This window comes from Ursus maritimus, unplaced genomic scaffold, assembly GCF_017311325.1.
Source record: "Ursus maritimus isolate PB19 unplaced genomic scaffold, ASM1731132v1 scaffold_12, whole genome shotgun sequence".
NCBI lineage: Eukaryota > Metazoa > Chordata > Mammalia > Carnivora > Ursidae > Ursus > Ursus maritimus.
The window spans coordinates 14,140,874-14,162,809 of NW_024423564.1; the positions used below are offsets into that span (position 1 = coordinate 14,140,874).

A 21,936-nucleotide genomic window follows, 5' to 3' on the forward strand; every position below is an offset into this window, starting at 1 on the left:
GTGGGGGAACCTCAGAACGTGACTAATGAATTTCCCGCCAACACTGACAGGCGGGAGCTGAGCCAGATTTCTTTTAATTTGTAGGCTTAGAAGACATGTGACACTTCTTGCCCCGGAGTCAGTTGGCGCATTCATTCCAGCTAGACCTAGTTTCCCTGGGCGCGGTTTCGGTAGGTGGAAGGGTGGGGGATAGTGAAAAGAATTCCAGAAGGCAGAGGAAGCAATAGGGGAGCTAGGGGCCAGAATCCCCTCCTGACGGCTTCGGTCCCCAGGTCCCGGCCCCGACTCCCTCCGGGCGAGGACCAGCCGGCGCGCGGCCGCCGGTCCGGCTCCGACACAAACACACGCACGTGCGCCCCGCCCCCGCCGCGCGCACGCGCCCCGAGCCTCCGGCGGCGGCGACGGGCGCGCGCGCGGTTGCTCGCTGCCCCCACGCCGCTCCCTCCGCTCGGATCGCGGCGCCTCCCGCTCCCCGCACCGCTCCACGCCGGACCCGCGGAACCGGAGGCGGCGGCCGTGGTCGGTGGGCTCCTGCGGGTGCAGCGGTCGAGGCGGCGGCGCGGGGCGGAGCGGAGCGGAACCCGGCAAGTCCCCGGGAGGCGATGTGGCCGGGCGCGGGCCCCTGCGTAAGGCGGGCGCCGCGACAGGCCGGCCGGTGAGGCGCCGCTTGGGGGAGGCCGCGACGGAGCTCCCGGACCCGCCATGGGCTGAGACACGTCCTTGCCGAGCAGGTGCAGTGACCAGCGGGCCCGGGGGTGCCCGCCCCGACAGGCCCCGGGAACCCTCAACCCTGTCAGTAGGCGCCCTACCCAGCCGGTGCCCTGGTGACCTTCCCTCGGTTCTTGCCCAGAGGCCCTGCTGACCCCGCTGTCAAACGCGGCCCGTGCAGCCCTTGTGACACCAACAGCCCCTAACATCCCGGGCATGCCCCCATCCTACACTCCTGTGACCCCAGCCCGGTAGGCCCCTGTGCTCACCTCCTCTGCCCAGTGTTTTGAGCCCACTGCCTGCACAGCTCTTGGGAACTACCCAGCATCCCTTCGTTTTTCTTCTAGCCCAACACAGAGGTGGGGACGGGAGTGGGGGCGGTGTGCCGGGAGTGGGGGCAGTGTGACAGGGAGGAGGAAGGGTCAGTCCTTCCCTTCGGAGGCCCTGGTGACCCCAAACCCCTCCTCCCTCTCTTAAGCCTGTAGTAAGTGACCCCTTCCTTATCCCACCAGAACATGCCCGGGTGACTCTCTCCCAGATCTTCCCAGTGGCCTTCCTCGCCCTTCCCAGTGACACTATGCAACCCCAGCGCGACCCTCGAGGCCTCTGGCTCCTGCTGCTGTCCTTGTTCCTGCTCCTCTTCGAGGTGGCCAGGGCCGGCCGGCCCGTGGTTAGCTGTCCTGCTGCCTGCCTATGCGCCAGCAACATCCTCAGTTGCTCCAAGCAGCAGCTGCCCAACGTGCCCCACTCCTTGCCCAGCTACACCGCGCTGTTAGACCTCAGCCACAATAACCTGAGCCGCCTGCGGGCCGAGTGGACCCCCACGCGCCTGGTCCACCTGCAGTCCCTGCTGCTGAGCCACAACCACCTGAACTTCATCTCCTCCGAGGCCTTTTCCCCAGTGCCCAACCTGCGCTACCTGGACCTCTCCTCCAACCAGCTGCGCACACTGGACGAGTTCCTGTTCAGCGAGCTGCAGGCCCTGGAGGTGCTGCTGCTGTACAACAACCACATCGCGGCGGTGGACCGCTGCGCCTTCGACGACATGGCGCAGCTGCAGAAACTCTACCTGAGCCAGAACCAGATTTCCCGCTTCCCTCTGGAGCTGGTCAAGGAGGGGGCCAAGCTGCCCAAACTCACGCTCCTGGATCTCTCGTCCAACAAGCTCAAGAACTTACCGCTGCCCGACCTGCAGAAGCTGCCCGCATGGGTCAAGAACGGCCTGTACCTGCACAACAACCCGCTGCACTGCGACTGCGAGCTCTACCAGCTCTTCTCCCACTGGCAGTCCCGGCAGCTGAGCTCCGTGGTGGACTTCCAGGAGGACCTGTACTGCATGAGCTCCAAGAAGCTCTACAACGTCTTCAACCTGGCCTTCCTCAACTGCAGCGAGTACAAGGAGCGCGCCTGGGAAGCCCACCTGGGGGACACCTTGACCATCAAGTGTGACACCAAGCAGCAGGGGATGACCAAGGTGTGGGTGACGCCGAGCAACGAACGGGTGCTAGATGAGGTGGCCAACGGCACGGTGACGGTGTCCAAGGACGGCAGTCTTCATTTCCAGCAGGTGCGGGTCGAGGATGGGGGCGTATACACCTGCTACGCCATGGGGGAGGCTTTCAATGAGACACTGTCTGTGGAGTTGAAAGTGTACAACTTCACCTTGCACGGCCACCATGACACCCTCAACACGGCCTATACCACCCTGGTGGGCTGCATCCTCAGCGTGGTCCTGGTCCTCATATACCTGTACCTTACCCCCTGCCGATGCTGGTGCCGGGGTGTCGAGAAACCGTCCAGCCATCAAGGAGACAGCCTCAGCTCTTCCATGCTTAGCACCACACCCAACCACGACCCTATGGCTGGTGGGGACAAGGATGACGGTTTTGACCGGCGGGTGGCCTTCCTGGAACCCGCTGGTCCCGGGCAGGGTCAAAATGGCAAACTCAAGCCAGGCAACACCCTGCCCGTGCCCGAGGCAACCGGCAAGGGCCCGCGGAGGATGTCGGATCCGGAATCAGTCAGCTCGGTCTTCTCTGATACACCCATTGTGGTGTGAGCAGGATGGGTTGGTGGGGAGATTCTGCCCCAGGAGAGGTAATGCACCCCTGAAGGATATATATGAGGGGATGGAAGAGAGGGCTGGCTGCCCAAGGGAGTGGGTTCCCCCGACCTCAAGGGAACTGGTCACGGGTACAATAGCTGGCAAGACCTCAACCGGGGTGTGGCTGCCACGATTTTCAAATAGGGATATATTAATCCTCAGGCAAGTGCTACACCCTGACCCAAAGCCCTGGGGATTCTGCACGTGGTGGAGGAAGAGGAGCATGTCTGAACTGGGTGGGAATGAGGAAGGGGTGGGGGGAAGAGCAGATTCCCTAAACTTTTTTGAGGTCATCCTTAGCTCCTTAAGAGAAAATCATTTGGGGGAAAAAAAAAAAGATTTTTTTTTTTTTTCTATCTCTGCCCACCCACACCTGTGATGTTGTGTGCGCTGGGGGGCGGATCTTGCACAGGAGCCACACTGGGGAAGAGCTGTAGGATCTTCTTTGGCCAGGAAGTCACACTTCACAGCTGGGGAAATTGGAAACCCTTGGAAAAATGAGTCAGGAAAAGGCCGAGACCTCAGTCAGTAACACTCCCCGAAGCTGTTGTGATTTCCCACTAACGCCTCTCTTTCCCGATGAGTCCCGGATGGACGGATCTTTGCAGGAGCCTGGCCCGTTGCCTGTCAGATATGGCAACAGTGTGAGATGTGTCTGTGCCAGGCCCTGGAACCAGTGGCACAGAGGGATACAGCCTGCACTGAGGGGGTCTGTGTCACGGCATAGGTGCCGACACAAAACTTGTAGATGGGGGATAAACTCCAGATTTGCTCTGGTTGGTGCAACCCTTGGTTAGCATTGCTTCCTGGCACCTGTGTGTCAGACCAGGGTGGGGGCTGCCGAAGGCGGAGCTTTTACGCATGCGCGCCACGACCTGGGCTGTGGGGCCACTTCAACACTAGGAGGAGGAGGAGGAGAGTAAATTAGCCTCTATTGTGTAGCATCCAGCTGGACCTACCTGATCTCCTGATGCCATCTCTTCTCTCAGGCTTCTTAGCAAGCTCAGGGGGGATTGAGTTTTCCCTAATATGCTGCTCTGCAAATGGAGGAATCCTGGAGAGTCTGGCCCCGGCTGCGTTAGCCGGGGCTTGGGGACGGAGAGGACCAGTTATGTATCTTCTCTGTGTTGACAAAGCAGCCTTGGTCCTCTCTTCGATCTCACCCTGCTGCAAAGCCAAAGCATGGGATTTCATCATCCAAGGGGTTGGGACTGGGTGGTCTCTGCCCCAGACTGGCAAATTGGAGCGCAGCTTAGAGCTCTGCCGCTCTCCACAAGGTTCCGGGCAGTCTCGTTAACAGAGACACTGGCACTAAACTTTCAGAAGGAAAGTTCTGCCGCCGCCATCCCTCTCAGCCAGAGGTCTGTGCAGTTGTGGTGGTCAGGCCAGAGGAACTTCATTCCATCCAGGGTTGCAGAAGATTTGGGGTATGGAGATGCCTGTGCCCTTTGACTATACTGCAGGCCCAGGGAGACGGGTGGTCTGAGCTTTAGCAAGGGGAAGAGCAGGGCAAAGGTGAAAATGTTCTCCGACGTTGGTCTTTTTCAGTGTCTCCCCTCCTCCCGACCGAGCTCCCTGTCCACTGGAAGTTCTCCAGATCTTCTAGTTTTCTGACCCGCTCTTTATGTTGCGAGGGTTATGTCCTCCACCTGCGGGTGAGGGCTGCTTGCTAGGAGGGCCCGACTCCCACTGCCTATTAAGATTGGGAAAGGGGACTGGAACGCAACATCTTCCCTTGTCTGTTCCTGGGATGTCAAGACTGCTGTCCATCCTTTCTTAGTAACCTGGTTTGTCAAGAGAGGTGCAGCATTTCCCTCAAGTACTTGCATGCTCCTAGGTATGCATGCTTCCAAGTGCGCATGCACAGTAGCGCCTTGACTTCCCTCAGGACAGTGATTCTTTAGTCCCCACTAATGTCCCCGGTCACAGTGGGTTCCACCTGCGTACCCAACTTCATGCACACAGCTGTCTTGCCCCATAGGAGAGACAGTGACCACGCCAGGCTCCCCAGATACGAACTCTTGTACTTCTAATTTCTGGACTCCCTGAAGCTTTCCCCGCATCTCCGTGGCACTGAGTAACTTCTCTGCAAAGGCTGGAGTTAGGAGAACCACAGGTTGGAGACCTGGGGAAAAGGGATGATGAGGAGCTGGCTGGTTCTTCAGACCCCTCCGAGACCTTGGGTTAAAGACAATACATACGAGAAATAAATGTAGAACTAGGTCAGTGCTGGACCCAGAAGGAGACAGGCAGAGGAACAAGCCCCTATAAGTTGTTCTTCCTGTGTTAACTGCCCTGGAAAGATAGGGGCATGAAGGAAAAGTTGTCTTGTTATATTCCAGAGACTTCTGAGGATTTTGTTACTGGAGCTGTGGTAACCAGGCCACCCTTCTCAGACTTATTAGGGAACCGGGGAAAATCTCATCTCCATGCTACAGTTTCCCACTGGGCACCACCTAGGGCTCTGAAAATCTTTAAAATAAATGTCAAATGAAGTTGGCCTTCTGGAACATCCTGAGCTCCTGAGGACTAGGAGGGCCATTTTCTTCTGAAGTCCTACCCAGTTTAGGGAATAAGAAAAGACCCTGAGGCTGTACATCTCCCTCCCATATCCACCAGGTAGGCCCCTCGTTCGAAAGACTAGTAGGTGCGTCTGGCTGCCCCATCAGGAGATTGAACTGATTAGCCTCTTCCCATCGTTTCAGTGGATGGAACCCAAAAGTGGCTTTCTACTTGGGGGATTAGGTACTCAGCATTTGTAAGCCCACTAGAACCTTGGTAGGAAACTGCCAGGTCTGATCATAAGAAAACGCTGAGAAATCACTCCCTCCCTTCCCCCCCACCCTGAACCCATAAACCAGACCTATCTCCCAGGAAGCAGGTGTCCCTGGAGACAGAATATGACAGGGCTCTACTATCTGTCTACGTGATTATTTGTGATCTTTTTTCTTTGCCTGTGTTTATGGGGCTCCTAGGAAGGGGCCAGGAGAGGGTACAGCCTAGCTGGGGACAGTAAAGCTGACTGATTCCCATTCTCTGTGTGTTCTTAACCTCTGTACTTCCTTGTAGCCCTGCTGGCGAAGCAAGCAGGCCTCCCTGTGTCCAGGACCCCATCCCTCCCACTTATGTTCACCCAGGCAAACCTTGGAGCCTCTGGGCTCTGAAAACTAGGCTATGATCATTAAACCTGGCTTGAGTCTCTGTCCTGGCAGTCTGTGACTGGTTTATTTCTCTTTTCAGCCTGTGGAGGGGGCTCACTGTACCTCCGAAGTGTGTGGCCTACGGAGAGGATATTTAAATGCTGCTATAAAGGCCAGGGTAGACTCCCCATCCAGGCATGAAAATAGACCAGGGTCAACGAACTTCTTTTGTAAAGCGGCGGATGGTAAATACGTTAGGCTTTGCAGGCCGGACACTCTCTGTTACAGCTACTCAGTCGTGCCACGGTAGCAGGACGGCCGCCACAGACAGGACGTAAACGATGAGTGCGGCTCTGTTCCAGGAAAACTTTATTTACAGACGTTGAAATTTGAATTTCATATCATTTTCACTTGGCTTTTGAGTTTTTTCAACCATTTAAAAAAATAAAAACTCTTATTAGTTCACCGACCATACAAACCCCGGCAGCGGGCTGGTTTTGGCCAGCAGACCAGAGTTTCCCCAACCTGACAGATTCTCAAAAGAAATGTCACTGACACTGTAGCAGGAGAGAGTTTAGAAATTCCTTAACTTGGGGCTAAGGCCTGCGGATAATGAAGTCTTCCTGGATCCCTGGGGAGGAGGGCTGCCTCCCCACAGAGTTCTGTTACAAGTCCGGGTGAAGCCTACTAACTGTGCTATGGAAAGACGCTTGCACTCGATTAAAAGAATTGGTGGAAAGCAGCTCAGTTTTGGTATTTTGGTTATTACCTGTATTTTTTTCATACTGTGTATGAGAACTATCTTAGTTTGGCTCAAAGCATATTCATTGAATGGGCAGGTTAATCTTCATTGACAGTTTACTGTGTCCTAGGCATTGCATAGAACAGAGAAATGCAACCCCCACGTTCTTGGTACAGACACAGGCTACCAGAAATTGGACCTGATTCTACTAAACACTGAACATGCAAATTCTTTGGCTACTCTCTTGGTACTTCTGGAAGGGGACTGTCATGGTAGAGCCCAAGAAGGGAGAGGAGATGGTGTAAGGACAACAGAAATTAAGAACCAGAATTTGAATCATTACCTAATTTCCTACATTGATAACATCTTGACTAAAGGGCAGCCCTCCTCTGTCTGGAAAGTTGTCTTGTTCTCTCCATGAGGAAGCACCGAAGTGGTGAGGTGATGGAGACCACTCACCCCAGCCGCATCAGACGAATCAACCTTGGCAGGCAGCGGAACGCCAGATGTCCATGCCAGAGTGCCTCCATCGTCTACATTTACATAGCATTTTTTTCAAAGCTGTTTTTGCTGCAGCTGAGGTTGGCCAGGAAGAGGACGCTGGTAAAGAGAACGGGGTCTGGGAAGACTGTCGGCTGTTCTCCCATCATGGCTGTGCCAAGCCCTGTCTCTGAGCCTGAAAAGTTGTGGTGTCCTTTCTCCCATCATGCCAAAGACGTCTATGGCTGCATCTCAGCACACGCGTGCACACACACACACGCACGCGTGCACACACCCGCCCCAAACCACAAGAAAGTCCCTAAGGTTCTGGTCAAGATGTGCCATTTTGTCTGCCATGTCTTGCAGCACTCTCCTTAGCCCCTCCTAGGTGGCATTTCAGGGGAGTGAGGGAGGCTAATAGGACAGTTGCCTTGTAGAACAGAAGTTGAGAGTTCAGTCGCACTGGCCAGCCTCGTCTCCCTTCCTCTTGACCTCTCACCTCCTTTCCTTCTGCAGTTGTAGTTCTTGTACCGCGTACCTTGTCTCCCAGGAAACCGCTGTGAAGCTCCTTTCCCCATCCACGCTGTAACAAAGGCTCAGACCTGTGCAGTAGGAAGCTTGGCTTTTCTGGTCTAGCTGCAGTGAGCCTTTGCTGCTTCTCCCGGGGCTTGAGAGAGGAAAGGCTAAAGCAGCTGCCACATCAAGCCCTTCATCAGACTTCTTTGCTGTCGGGTAGGAGATCCCAGGTGGCAAAGACACAGAGACCTGCCCTGAGGCCTTCCAGTCTACGTCAGTGTGGTTACTGTCCCAGAAACATAGAGGGTGTGGGACTGTGGCCTGAGAGAACCGTCCTTCTGTGAGGCAGGACACGGAGCCCCACAGGGAGACTTCCAGGCACCCTGTGGCACTGGCATACACAAGGGGAGAGTCATTGGCTTCGGAGTTAGGGGTGTGTGTATGCACACGCGTGTGTCTGTGCACAAACACACACGCAGGGTGAGGAGCACCCTAGCTGGACAGAACTCAGTGCTGCTTTCCCCTCACCTCCCGCTGCCCCCTCACTTGGCCATGGTTTGCTTTTGGTGGGGTCTAGCCGGAAAGGCCCAGCTCTGTCCTGGGCACCCTTAGAAAGCACAGTGAGATACCTCACAATGTGCTTTAAAGAGAGGGGTGCTGGGGGCCCCCCATGTACACTCAGTGAGACAAAGAGTTGAATCCTCTGGTACCACAGAATGGCCTGAAGTAGCGATTTAATCCGCTTTTAGCGGAAGTTTAAAAAACCATCTGGGAAATTCTGATGATAACAGGTAGATTAAAAACTGGGGCTCTTACTCCCCGCCCACGGTGACTAGCCAAGCCTTCTGGGTGGATGGGTGGGGGAAGGCTGTCTTACTGCGGGTATTTGGGTCTGCTTTGAGCTTAGCCCCGTGCTGGGAACTGTGTCCTTCAAACCAGCCTTGAGTCTGGGACCCTGGGGTTCTGCACTGTCACCCGTGTCTTCTCCGTGCCCGTGCTGGTGAGACGTGCCGGGGCTATGCCCACAACACCTGACCAGCGTCTCACTGCTGGGTCCCAGCTGAGGAAAAACACAAGATAAAAAACTGGCTACAGCAGACCCTGTGCTGCTGTGCTTCCCGCTTCTCTGTGTGCACCCCAGGCGGACTGCTGGCCGTGCTCAAGACAAGTGGGATGGAAAGTATCCTTCCCTAATTTAACACTTAAATAGAACTGCTTTCCTGTGTGTGTGTGTGTGTGTGTGTGTGTGTGTGTGTGTCTAAGTAAGTCCTTCAAGGAGGAGGGGACTGCGATCTTCCCCCACGCGCCTGTAACAAGGGAAGAAAAGCCTGTGAGCAAGCTAGGGGCCACGTGTCACAGCTCTGCGTCTCCAGTGCCTGGTATGAGGGCCTGGGGCGGGCCGTGCTCAGCCTGGGGCTACAGGGGAAACGGGGAGGGGGGCGCAGGGTCGTGTCCATTACTGTTGCTGCTGCCTTCCTGGCTTATCTGCTCCACTTTTCCTTCAGAAGCACAGAATTAGGTAGGACAGATGTAGACAGACTTGTGACCTGCTCCAGGCACTTCAGGCTGGACGAGGGGACAAGTGCACTGATTTCCAGATTTATAATCAGCCCCATGCCTTGAAACCACCAGGCAGGCAGCACTTAGGACTGGCTTCCCTAGGGTCATAACCTGAGTGGCATTCCTGACCGGAGTGCATGACAGCTGACCTTGCACGTAGAAGGAGGAAGCGTGTGTGTGTTCCCTTACGACGGCCGACAACACAACCTGAGACTTGGGTCCCCTAGGCATCATTATCCATAACTGTTGATTGTCTCCCTAAAAGAAGCATCAAACCCAGGACCGGGCCGAGTAAGAGAGAGTCAAGGACAAGAACATACTTGTAAACACAACTGTTTCCATTCGTTTAATGCTTTGGACTTTCCAATGCCTGCAAACATGCATTCTCTGCTCTGCCCCTCACGGCATCCCTGAGGCGGGTGGAGCACTGAGCGGTCCACCTGTGGCCACACCGTTGTTAGGAGCCGAGCAAACCCAGACTGCAGCCTTCCTGGCTCCCGGGCCAATGTGCTTTTCACTGCCTGATACACAGGCTCTTACGTCAACCAGCTACGGGGGCAACAGAGCACTTACCCGGAAGCCTCCCTGCTCCCTAAGCCTGCAGAGGGCCACAGAAATGCTAAGATTGGGGCATCAGGACCAGGGGTGTCCTCTGGAAGTCAAGACAGGTAACAGGTTCGGGGTCAACAGCCACCACTGCCATTCCCAGCGGAGCCCACACTGTGACCCCCACATCTTGATCTTCGTCAGGCGAAAAGGCCTTAGTAATGGATTCAAAGGGTGCTCAGGGCCCACTCCCAGAAGAAAGAAGCCTCAAGCCCCAGCTAGGAAGTGAGCCTCTGACCCCCCTCCTCTCCCCATTCCACTACACTCCAGCAGCCCAGGAGGAGGGGGAAGGTGAGGGCTGGCTGACTCAGCCTGCAAGTGCCTGGAGCTCTGGAGCTGAAAGGCCCCAGCACTGTGCAGCTAATGATTATTATTAACTCTGAACAGGCCTTGGCACAGCAGCCAGCTGGCTCCAGGAGGATGCCTAGATCTCCCACAGTGAGGTCTGAAAAACAAGACCCAGAGCAGCCATGCACGGGGGTGGAAGGGTGGGGACAATGAGAAAGGACGCACAGGCCGGTGTCAGGGACTGGGAGGGGCCGCCTGCCCTGGGAGGTGGTTGGGAGAGGAGGAACTGGCCGGCCAGGGACAGCAGCCTAGGGTTGACGCAGCTCAAGAGCCAAGGTGAGGCTGGGAGACTTCCCCAGACACAGCTTCTGCCATTCAACACCACCCCCAGCCCAAGTGGGGCTCCAGGGAAGGAGTGGTTGGGGGGGCAGGGGGGGGATGTGGAACCCAGAACAGTAATCCTGTTACCATTTGGATTTGGTTACAAAAAAAATCTACATTTCTAATGTCCTCAAGGTTGAGTTTGAAATATAATCATATTTGGAATCAAGTCTTAGTGAGCCTGATATGCAAATTTGTGCAAATGACATGCAATTTTTTTTTTTTTAATTTGAGCACCCTGGCTTTTTTTCTTTTTTAAAGGCAAAACAGGCTGACTACTAGCAGCTTTCCCTAGCCAGGGAACAAGGGCAAAAGGGCAGCCATTTGCTTCCTCCCCCCAAGGCCTCTGCCTCATTGCCGAGGTGCCCAGCTAGCATCCCAGATGGGGAGATACAGAGAGGTGGGGGAACAGAGGGCCTAGGGAGGAGGAAAACGCATACAAGCAGGAGGCGTGTGCAGCAGGCAGCCACCCAGCTCCCAGCTGGAGGAAGAGTGTCCTGGCACTGAGGTCTAATGGTTGTCCAGCTGCTGCCCCAGGATGTGAGGGCAGGTGGCGATGGAGGGAGAGATGCAGGGGAGGGGGGGCGGGAAGTGCCCCCACACGCAATCTGGCCGACCGGGAAGAAGGGCTCCTCCTGGTGACCTACTCCCCACACTGCAGTCAGACAGGCTATGCAGAAGACCACCTGTGCCCTCCTCTCGGCCCTGTGCCCCTGCCCTCCAGGCCTTCTGGTCAGAGAGGTGACAGCTGGGGCCCCTTCCTCCTGCAGAATATAAATGACTTCCCCCTTCCTCCGAGGGCTGGGAATAGACATCAGCTGGCAGAGCCCACGCAAAGTGCCGGCTGTCAGCCCGCCCGCCCGCCCGGCAGCCCCCGCACCACCTGGGAGCAGGCAACACCTCAGGCAGACTCAGGCTTTGTGGCGCTGGCTGCCTGGCTCGCGGAAGCTGGTGAACCTCACCCGGCCCTGTCACCTTGCCATAGACAGAGTGAGACTCCCAGCACTGGCTGTGATGCAGGGAGAGCAGGAGTCCCTGAGCCAAGGGACCCCAGATAAGAATGTCCTCCATGAGGCCCCAGGAACCATCCCCCCCAAGTTCAGACCATACTGGGGAGTCTGAGAGGGGAGACAAGGCAAGGAGACAGAAATAATCACCCTCTGAAGAGCAGAGACCCCCTTTAGATGCTCTGGGGCTGGAGAGCTTCCAGGAGACGCCATCTGACCCAGTGAGATCCAGAGAGGCCACTTCTGCCCCTTGCAGTCCCTATTCCTGGACTGTTAAACCACACCAACCTCCTTGCTTCTGAACCACTCAGAGCGGGGCGGGGGGGGGGTCTTCAATCTTAGGAAGACCTGGGGCATCGAAATTACTGCCATCTAGGAACACCTGCCCTGCCCCTGGGACCTGGAGTTCCGGCCGCTACACCCAGGCCTCCCAGAGCTTCCACTGAGCTGTCTACCTGCCTCAACACCAGCTTTCCTGGCGCGGCTGTCTTCAGTCCCGCCATGATCTACGGAGGTCCCATCCCCCCGACCGAGCCAGCCCACAGTTAGCCAGTCTGGCACCCAGCTCACCACTGAGGGCAGTCTGGGGAACTACCTTCCCTTGGGAACAAGAAGGGGCTTTCTGCAGGGAAGAGGGCCCAGCCCTTTTTTGCCAGCCGGCACCACACTCAGCCCCCTCCTGGGCCAGAGAGCTGGCAAGAGACAGCAACTGAGAAGAGCTTCGCTGAGAAGGGGAACCAGGGAGACTTTGTTTTTCCTAGATCAGAAAAGCCCTACCCCACTTTCCTTAGCTCTTATTTTGTCCTAAAAGCTTTGGAATATCTCCACAAAGCTATGTGCTGAGGCAAGAACCTGAGCCCCAGGAAGGACTACGAGATACTCAGGACTACTGTGCCACTCAGAGCGCATGGCAGGGAAAGGCGCTCGCCCACGTCCTGCAGCCCTCAAGGCCAGATTCTGAGGTGGGCGGAAGGACGTTCTTAACTGAGCTGAGAGGCCCAGCCAGGAACCATAGGCTTGCTTAAGCCAATGCCCTTCTGCTCCTATAAAAGCTTTAAAGTGACTTTAGTGCTTTCACTGCCTTGGAGTTCAAGAGAGCCTCCTCTGGGACTCTTCTCTCCACAGTGCCTGACCCCCTGGGCCCTAGTCCAGGAGCCCAATCGGCAGATTCCTGGAAGGCCACGAGGGCAGCCCTGTCCCTCCAGAGGGATAAGGAGATAATGAATGTAAGAATGACGTCCTGAGTCTGCTTAGTGGTCCAGCCCACAGTCCAGAGTGGGGAGTGTGTTCGGTGGCAACAACCTGACAGACACTGAATGTTGGAGATTGTTTAGAAACACTCACCCGTGACACGGATGCGGAAACTGGTCCCGAGACATGTGACTTGCCTAAGGTTGCCCAAGAGATCCTACAAGAACCATAACCCATGCTCTCCCTCCACACTGCTTTCTCGAAGACCCCAAAAACCACTGCTGTCACATTCATAAGTTACCGGAACCCAGTTCTCCCTCGGGCACACAGGCAAGAAATGACTGCGGGCACCATCGCCCCCACCACCCAGCACATCCATCTCCCATCAAGAGTGGAGGCTTCAGGATTGAGTTCCCCCGCCCCCCGCAACACCTTCCACTGGCACCCAGTATACTTCCCCATTTCGGCCCAGTGAGTCGTCGTCAGAAATAGCAGTGTGGGTTTCTGCAGCCCCTGGCCCAGCTAAGAAGTACAAAAACCCCACTACTTCTGAATGGATCCCTTGAAGGTCACCAAAGGGCACGCTGAAGTCCGAAGCAAGTGTCCCACCTACATTCAGAGTTCGGAGGAACTCACATTTCCATTTTCTTCTTCGGCAAGTAGGAGCTGGAGATCTGGTGCATGATCGCCAGGGCCAGATAGAGGGGCAGTGCCAGGCACAGGTACCAGGCTGTGCCTTTGATCTGGGCCTGGAACCACACTGAGTACATGCCCAGGAGCACCGTGACTGTAGCCATCAGGTAGACCACCAGTCCACAAGTCAGATGGTAGAGCTTGAGGCGAGCCACCCTTGAGACCCTGGCTGCTCGAGGACAGAGGAGGCAGAACCCACACAGTGCCTGGCCGCTAGTGGCCAGCAGTGTCAGAGCCCCTACCCAGCTGTGCCAGGACACCAGGTGGGGCAGCTCACTGCGGGTCCTGCTGAAGATGATGAAGCCCAGGCCCAGGGCCGCACAGAGGATGGCTAGGGTCTGCCCTGCCCAGTGGAGTCGGATCCGGGCCTTTCGGGAGCAGAAGAAGAACAGGGAGTGTTCAGGCGAGAAGAGCAGGATGGCCTCAGCCATGCAGAGGCAGAACTGTGAACAGAGGAGAGGGCCAGTGAGCCTCAGGCCCAGCGTGGAGGCCTAAAAAAAGGAGGTGCTCTCATACATCCAAACAGAGAGGACAAAGGTGAGGGCTAAAGAACTCCCACCAGGACCTCCTGCCTCACAGGTCAGCGTTTCTGGGCACAAGTGGGGATCAACACTTGAGTGGAAGTCTTATCATTCAGGCTGACCTCCATCCCGACCTCCTCCACAGGCAATGACTCCCCATTTCTTGACCAGTGTTAAGCAAATCTCTAGAAAATGTTAAACTGCCTTCTGAACTTTGCAGGGGTAAGGGAGTTGGGGGGGGGGGTGACTGGACAACACTTCTACTTCCTCCTTTCAGACCCTAGGGGAGAAAGACACATCTTCCAGACCCTCCCAAGCCCCCTCAACCACCTGACACTAACTAGAGCCCAGCCTTCCATGTCTCCCAATCAGGTTGCAGGGGGGAGATGGGGCCCTCTCTCTTTCCCCCACCTCTCTGAGCCTTAGAAAGGCTGAGCCTTCAAAGGCTGGATGCTTCCCTAGGGGACACTTCCAAACAAATCAGCTGCAGAAAAGAAGCCCAAACTCACCGCCAAGGCCATGAATACAGGGTGCCAGGAGAAAAGACCTAAGAATCAAAGAGAACAGACTGACGGCTGGGCACCATGTTTCCGCCCCTGTGGCTGGCTGGAGCCCAAAGAATCCGGCTACAGGGGACAGGTCAGTGTACCATTCCCAGCCCAAATCAGAAGTCTGTGCAAAGCGGAGCAGCCAATGGGGCTTAAGGGGAGCAACCAAGGGGGCAAACATACAGCAGTCTGGTCTGGGTTCCCCATCCGGGAGCTCGCAGCTGTCAGCCCAGTCCTAGAATGGACCTTGGCCTCCTTTACTTGTATCCTCCGCGAGGGGCTCCGCTTCTGATGAACTGGTGAGTTCAACTGAATGTCTGCCTTTCCACCCCCGCACTCAAAACCCCGCCCTTCCAGGACCCACCTCCCGGGGCCCCGCCCCACTACCACCTTACTACCCGGTCGCAGCTCGCCCCTCCACTGCGGGGGGGCGGGGGGCAGTCCCCACTCCAGGTCTCGGAGCGCTCCCAGCGACGCTCCTCCAGCGTCCCGGCTCCGCCCCCTTCCCTGGCCCCGCCCCGCCTTGCACACTCACTGGTTCCTGGCCGGGACAACACAGTCAGAAAGATGGTGAAGCCCAAAGCCACCAGGTGCGCCAAGATCCCACTGCCTGTCCGCAGCCAGAGGGTCAGTCTCGGCTCCCTCGCCGGAGCGGGAACCAGACCTACCTCCAGGGGCTGCATTGCCGGGCCGGGCCGGCGTACACTCCCAGCTGCTGGAGCGCGTCTTCCGGGTTTGCGATCGCGGAGGCGGCCGCGACGGCGGGAGAGGCCCCTCCCCCGGCGCCGCCGGCACTACGGCGGCCTCGCCCACAGCGCCCTCTGGGGGCCGGGGGGAAAGCGCGTCTGGAGAGCCCGGGGGCGGGGGGGGGCGGTTGCAGAAGGGGGGCAGAAGGGGATCAGAGGGCAGGCGGCCAGCCTGGTTTCTTCAGTGAACCTCATTTGTACCTTTCTGTCCACAAGGGCTTACGTCTCGAGTAGCCTGTGGAAATTACACTTATGGCAAATGATTCCACCCAAACCCCAATCACAAATATCATACACTGAACCAAGAGTGTGAAACCAGTGCTTTGAGTAGTCTTCCAGAAACACTGCATTTCTCAGCCTGCCCACACCTTCCTGTCATCCCTTCTTCTGTCTTGTTAAGGGAGTAAGAGTCCTCCCTGCCTAAAAGCAAGGACACCGAAAGGTAAGGACCAGGCCAAAAGATAGTGCCTGTGCCTGCTGAGTTCAGGTTTGAGGACCAAAGGAGGGAGATGGAACAGTGTCACCCCTATCGGCACACTAGCCTCCAGTGAGATAAACGGAAGAACTAGGGCACTCCCAGCCCTTCCCACCTCCACACCATCTGCTCAGCCCTGGGGAGTCAGGTGATCCTGAGGGACCAGGACCTCCCACATTCCTGCTGCCTCCCACACCATAAGTTTTGTAAGAGATCATACATTTCCCCTTCCTGCCTCCAGAAAGGTGTGGTTCAGCTAAAGGAGGCCTACCTGGGAGAGACTCTACCCCTCCCTGAGGGGCAAACCCACAGGCCAGGGACAGGGACCGAAACAGGCTGTCCCACAGAAATCCCGCACAGCCTTACAGCAGTGACCAACTCAATTCGAGCTCCCCCAGTGGTTGAGAAAATAAGGCTGCTAGGGAGAGGCGGGAAGGGCAGGAAGAGCTGAAGAGACTGAGGCCATAGTTCAGAGACAGGATGGAGGCCCAGCGTTGCTGGAAGACTGAAAAGGGCCCAGGCCGGCTCCCACAGACCCTCAGGGCAAAGACCTGAGAGTTGGGCCAAAGGAGTGGCTCCCTTGCCCCCGTCAGGTTTCCCTTACCAACAGGGCCGGAGTCATCTCTGGGATAAAGATTCTGGCAAGCCTTGCTCCCTCAGAGCCATATGCCTCATCATCCTCTGGAGAGAAGACGTCCCCCATGACACAAACCCCAGCCATTCCCACACCATTTAAAAGGACAAAAATATATGAGCATAAGAGACTTCTGCAGGCAAGCGCCGGGAGCTGGAGTCTGGCTGCCTATCATCTCCGCCTCCTGGGGTGCGGATGGGGACAGCAAGGACACTCATTTTATTCCATGTTTTTCCTTCCTTTTCTATGTTTCTGTTTTTACATTTTCTTAGCAGCAACAGAACAGGGAGACAGTCTTGAGGTATTTTAAAGAGTTTTTTTTCTTAAAAAAAATAATATAAAGTTATAAAAAGCGGCAGCAGCCTGGGGCCCGGATCTGGAGGGGAGGAGGTGCTGGCGGCTCCATCGCAGAGGGCAGGCACTTTCTTGTTAATGGGCTTTAGACTGCGGGAAGACAAGAGGCAAGAGACACGGTCAGGCTGCGGGCCTACCAGTCCTCCGACCCAGTGACCTGTGTGGACCGTTAGAGCTAACGCTTGCTTTCCTCCTGGCTGGGCTGGTGATGAATGCTGGAGGAGGGGGAAAGATGAAGGCCAGCCGAGCAGGGACAGCCCGAGAACCTCCGTGCACACACGCGCACACAGGTGGGGGCACTGTCCAACTCACTACCCTCGTACGGGTGCCAGAGGAGTGGGTATGCATCTGGCCCATGCCTACACCAGAAGAGCATCCCCCTTCTCCCCGCCGGTAAGTCCCTCCTGGCTGAGATCATAGGGACAGCCCAGAGCGGGCTGCTCCAGAGCTCCCGTCCGAAGAGGCACATAAGCCTGGCTGCTGGCCTTCCCAGAAACCCTGGAGGACTTGCCTGGCACCTGAAATCCTGGAAGTGGACACATATGCATACAGGGACCTCGGGTGGTGTCCCTGCCCTTCCAGGCCCTGGTGCCCAGAGGCAGGACCCATGAACAAGACCAGCCCCCCTAGCCCGCCGCCCAGCATATCAGGCCACAGCTCAGCAACCCAAGCTCAACCCCACTGCCCAAACCTTTCCCAGCAGAGTTCGTGAAGTCCAACTTCCTTTCCTTCAGGGGACAGAAGGAGCTCCAGTCCTGGTGTGAGGGCCACAGCCAGATCAGAAAGTGGCCCTTTTGTTAAAACAGAAGCAGATATGGGGGGAGGGGACAGGCAGCATGGCCTCAGCTCAAGGGAGAGATAGGGGAAGGCCCGTCAAGCAAAAGCTGGGTCACCTTTCAAAGAGCTGACCTACCTCGGCCTCGAGAAGATGGCCCAGGAACTCTCTCAACTTCCCCTTTCGTCCCTTCCCCGCACAAACATTTACTTAGCACCTCCTCTGTGCCAGGTTCCCACTGTGTTCTACCCTCGTCCATCCTGATTTTTCCCTGCCCGTGCTCTTCAGGGAGCGGGGCCGGTACCTTCAGTGTCGAACACTTCTCCTCAAAGGCCATGGCAGGACCCGGCTTCTTGCGGCGCACAGAGCAGGCCGCATCGGCGGGTGCGCCTGCCTGGCAGTGCTTGGCCTTCACCGGCCGGCAGTAAGTGGCCAGGTTTTTCCGCTTCTTGGCTACCTCCTCCTCAGAGAGGCAGGTGGGTGGCAGGGCCTTGGCTGGGTGTCCAGCCGCTCCCCGGTTGTCCAGCTGAGAAGCCTTGACGGGTGTAGGGGGCTGATGAGGGGAACCCCGACAGTCCAGAGGCCCTGCCCGCTTCACTCTTGGCCCCACCGTCCCATTAAGCCCCATGCCCAGGGCTGTTTTAGTCTTGGCCGAGAGGCCCCGGCAGCCAGACAGTTTGCCTTTTCCAGAGGGCTCCAGGATGCAGGTCCGTTTGAAAGTGGTGGGGCCTGGGGATAACTTTCGCTTTCGAGAAGGGGCCTCCACCTCGACCCCGTCCTTGCCTTTGGACGACTTGCTGGCCTTCGAAGGCGGGAGTTTGCTGAAGGATGGGGATGGCGTGTTGGCAGGCAGTGGTGAGGTGATGGCCTGGCTCCCGCCCATGCACTCCGCCTGGCTGCAGGCCGCTGCCACGCTGGGGGAGCCTGCGGGGTAGCTGGGGACCAGGCTGTCCTTGGCGGGGGGCGTGGAGGCTGGGCAGGCAGGTCTGGGGGGTGGGCCTGGAAGGCGGGGGCAGCTGCCTGTAGAGGATGGGCTCAGGGGAGCAGAGAGTGGGGAGCTGACAAGGTGGGATGGAGGCTCAGCCGCCGGTGGGATCTTCCTGCAGCAAAAAGAGAGCCCCACTGTCACACCAGGCAAACAAGAGGACCTCCCCACCAACCTCCACCCGTCTCTCTGCCCCACCTAGAAATGGCCCACAGAGCCCCGGCCTTGCTGCCATCTGCTGGGAGACACTGGAACTGAGGCTTAGAAAGAAAGCACAGGGGTAGGCAGGAATGAACTAGAATACAGACCCATTAAGAACCTCATTTCAAATTTCAGTTTGGGCATCCCCTCTCCCTAGTTACCCAAAAGGTACTGGAAGTGACGGATAAGAGTCGGGCTTCACTCCCACACCACCCACTCATGCCCTGCCTCGGCCCAGCCTCAGGCTGTCAAGTCCCCCCACCTCCCCTTCATTCTATCTGGGGTCTTGCCCCAACAGCCGAACCTCATCTATAGGTATGTGAGAAGAATGAGGGCTTCTGAAGCCCATGGATGTCCAGGGTCCGGCCTCCAGGGAGGACAGCCCCGGGCCCAAAAGACTCACCTCCACATGTGTGAGCTGAGGTGCCGCTCCAGCATGGAGCTCAGTGCTGAGCAGAAGCGGTCCAGCCGGCGGCTAAACACGTAGCATCCGGGACTCACCAGTCGGCTCCCAAAGGTGCAGAACTAGAGGCAGAAGGGAGGGCCGTGGTCAGTGGGGCCAGGGACGCAGGGAGGGCTCCTGCGCAAAGGATCCGACCTCCTCCCCACACTGTGGGCCGGGAGGGCTGGGCCACCCCCCACCCCAGGTCCCTGCCCCAGGTCCTTACCGCCTGTGGCCGCGGGGGCCGGGTTGCATAATGGCAGTCAGGGGGGAGGTGGAGGTCGTCAGATGTCCCCTCCTCCTCACTCTCCTCGCTGGAGGCCTGGGCCCCACCCCGGGGCAGGGGAAAGGGGAACAGGCCTGGGTCCCCATCACCACCACAGGGGCCTTCACCATCCAACTCACTCTCAGAGGAGGCCCGGGACCTGGAAGGGCCAAAGGGGGTGTGAGGCCGATGAGAGGGGGTGGGTCAGGGCGGGGGTGTCCCTGAACCCGCCAAGCTCAAAAAAAGCCAGGGCAGACACCCTGCCGGGCAATGAGACAAAAAGGAAGGAGGACAGGAAGGGAGGGAACAACAGAGCTCACAGAGTAAGAGCCAGAAAGGTCAGGGGCCACAGCTCCCAAGGGATCCTCTCCCCAGCCCCTTCACTTCACTTCCCAGGCCCTGCCTCCTCGGGGGGGAAATCTGCTCCAGATTCGCCTCCTCCTCCAGAAAATCTTCTGAGTTTAACTGCACCCAGCTCTGGTCAGCCCCGTCAATTCTCTCAACCCCCTTCTCGCATCACATATTCCCGTGAGCCTGTCTGTGAGCTGAGCCTGTCTCGGGTCTGCCCCTTGTGTTACAGGCGGAGATGCGTGTGTGTCTCCTTCGGCAAGGTGGGCTCTCCCCGGGCTCCAGCGCAGCCTCTGCACACGAAGGGGCCAGTGAGTGAATACACAGTAGGACTGCCTCACCCAGGACCCTGACCCTTTCAGTTCCCCAGGTGCGCGTTCTGGCCCGTGAGAAGCAGCTGGGCCAACGTTTCTATCCCGGGCATTGGAACCGGCACGCTCAGAGAGGCTGAGGCACAGCGGCGTGCTGGGGTAGGAGCAGGGGGTCACCTACTTCCGCACCACTGCCAGGGCCCCAGCTAATCCCCCCACCTCGGGGCGGAGGGAGACTCCCTGGGCCTGTTTCCCGGGGTCCGTGATGGCTTGGGACCAAGCGTCCCCAGGTGGGGACCGGGCCTGGACGTACCTGGGCAGTGCGCAGTATGGGTAGGTCTGCTTAGCGCGAGCAGAGAAGGTGCTGCTGGGGGTGGCCGCTGCCACAGCCTGGACTGAGGAGGGGGGCTCCTGGGAGGGGCGCTCAAGAGTGGGCTCCTTGCGCCCTGGGCTCTTCTCTTTGGGAGACTCCCCTTTGCGGGAATTGGCCTTCAGCTCTGCCACGAGCACGTCAAAGTCCTTGGCGCGGCCCTGGACCTCCCGGCGCTGGTGCACCGAGTGGATCTAGAATAGAGCAGGGTGAAGGGTGGGGAGGGGTGTGAGCCGAGCAGGAAGGAGGGGCGCAGTGTGTGCTAGCCTAGGCAAGCGGAGAGAGGGGGTGTGAGTGTGTTGGTAGGTGTATTTGTGGGTCTTTCTTTTGCTCCCCCCACAGGCCCAGACCCTTCCTTTGGACTGGGGCGATCTGCCTACTGCTCCCAGCCTGGGCCCACTGGGGGCAGCCTCCTCTCCCCTGGCCTCACCTGGGCTTCACCCCCACCCCGAGCTGAATCTTGGCTAACACTGCAGTTTCTCTCCTTGCCCAGGGCCCGTATCTGTGCCGTCCTCCCTCACCGTGCAGTGGGACTGAGATTACCTTGCAGGTCAGCAGGCGGGTACAGATCTTTTTGGTCTCTGGGTTTACTACCCCACACTGCCTGTTGAGGTCGCACTCCTTCCCTGTGGGGAAAACAGTTCCTGTGAGCCCCAAGGCCATTTCCAGGAGGCCCAAGGGAAGGCCTGGGAAGAGCTGGGCCTACGGCAGCAGAACCTCTGGCCTTCGAGTCCGGGGCTGCAGCCTTCCAGAGAAACTCCTCTGGGCATCAGAGGAGAAACTCTCTGCTGGGCACAAGAACCATCCTCACCCCCCAACTCCCAGCCCAGGCACTCCTTTTGGTGACTCCAAGTCCAAAACAGGGCAACAGAGATCAGGGCAGCCACAGGCATGTGGGATGCCAGGGAAGCCAGCTGTGGGAGGGGTCTGGCGCCCTGGATCTAGGTGAGAGGAGAGAGAAACATCAAGAGCCCAGGGTGAGGAAGAATACCTTCACCTGCTTGGGCATAAGCTCCCTTAGCCTTGATCAGGAGACCTGGGCTGAAGAGAAGCTTCCTAGAAAGCAAGGAGTTCAAGTGTATGTCCACGTCAAGCCGTGACTAGGGGGACGGCCAGGCCCACTCCTTCCTGACCCCTCTCCATCAGGCCCAAGGACAAAGCAGTCCAAAAGGGTCCCCCACTCTACCTTCCTGACCCCCAAGACCATGACTACTCACGGGCCATCTTCCGGTGGGTTTTGGGGGGCAGCCTGGCCCCACCAGGCTCCTTTTCAGGAGGGCTGCCTTCAGCCCGGTGACTGGGGCCCTCGCTGGGGGTCATCTCGATGCTCTCTCTCCCCGGAGGTTCTTTAGAAGGGGGTGCCATGGGGTTTTTTCCAGGGGAGTCCTTGGTGAGGCCACCAGGCTGGCTGAGGAAAGCAGAGGGCGGGGCCGCCCTGATTCCATGTCCATCGGGCTTCGGGAGACTGGACATCTTCTCCAGATTCACCACAGGCACGAAAAGGCTACATATGAAGAGAGGGTGTGGGCTGGGGGGCGGGGGGGG

The 21,936-nt window shown here is 57.6% G+C and overlaps 3 protein-coding genes across 5 annotated transcripts in view; 1 reads left to right on the plus strand and 2 right to left on the minus strand.

Moving 5' to 3' along the window:
- The first annotated feature begins 1,285 nt into the window (after positions 1-1,285).
- AMIGO1 (adhesion molecule with Ig like domain 1) lies at positions 1,286-2,788 on the plus strand. Its single transcript, XM_008704019.2, has one exon. It carries the CDS (start codon positions 1,286-1,288, stop codon positions 2,765-2,767), a length of 1,482 nt encoding a protein of 493 aa, XP_008702241.1. The 3' UTR covers positions 2,768-2,788.
- Positions 2,789-9,567: 6,779 nt separating this feature from the next.
- LOC103674997 (cytochrome b561 domain-containing protein 1) lies at positions 9,568-15,254 on the minus strand. Its single transcript, XM_008704012.2, has 3 exons — positions 15,021-15,254; positions 14,447-14,484; positions 9,568-13,859 (listed from the first exon to the last, which is right to left on the minus strand). The coding sequence occupies exons 1-3, from the start codon at positions 15,166-15,168 to the stop codon at positions 13,356-13,358; spliced, it is 690 nt and encodes a 229-aa protein (XP_008702234.2). The 5' UTR covers positions 15,169-15,254; the 3' UTR covers positions 9,568-13,355.
- A 1,382-nt stretch (positions 15,255-16,636) lies between these two features.
- ATXN7L2 (ataxin 7 like 2) overlaps positions 16,637-21,936 on the minus strand; it is an 8,833-nt gene continuing 3,533 nt past the window's right edge. The window contains exons 5-11 of one of the 3 annotated variants that reach the window (XM_040626942.1): positions 21,609-21,895; positions 20,935-21,017; positions 20,335-20,585; positions 19,324-19,522; positions 19,059-19,180; positions 17,774-18,569; positions 16,637-16,784 (exon numbers count right to left, since the gene is read on the minus strand). In XM_040626942.1, the coding sequence (XP_040482876.1) occupies positions 16,770-16,784; positions 17,774-18,569; positions 19,059-19,180; positions 19,324-19,522; positions 20,335-20,585; positions 20,935-21,017; positions 21,609-21,895 (1,753 nt within the window). In that variant the 3' untranslated portion in view covers positions 16,637-16,769. Of the gene's footprint in view, positions 18,570-19,058; positions 19,181-19,323; positions 19,523-20,334; positions 20,586-20,934; positions 21,018-21,608; positions 21,896-21,936 lie in introns of all 3 variants that reach the window. The other 2 variants (XM_040626941.1, XM_040626940.1) reach the window with 2 other exon arrangements.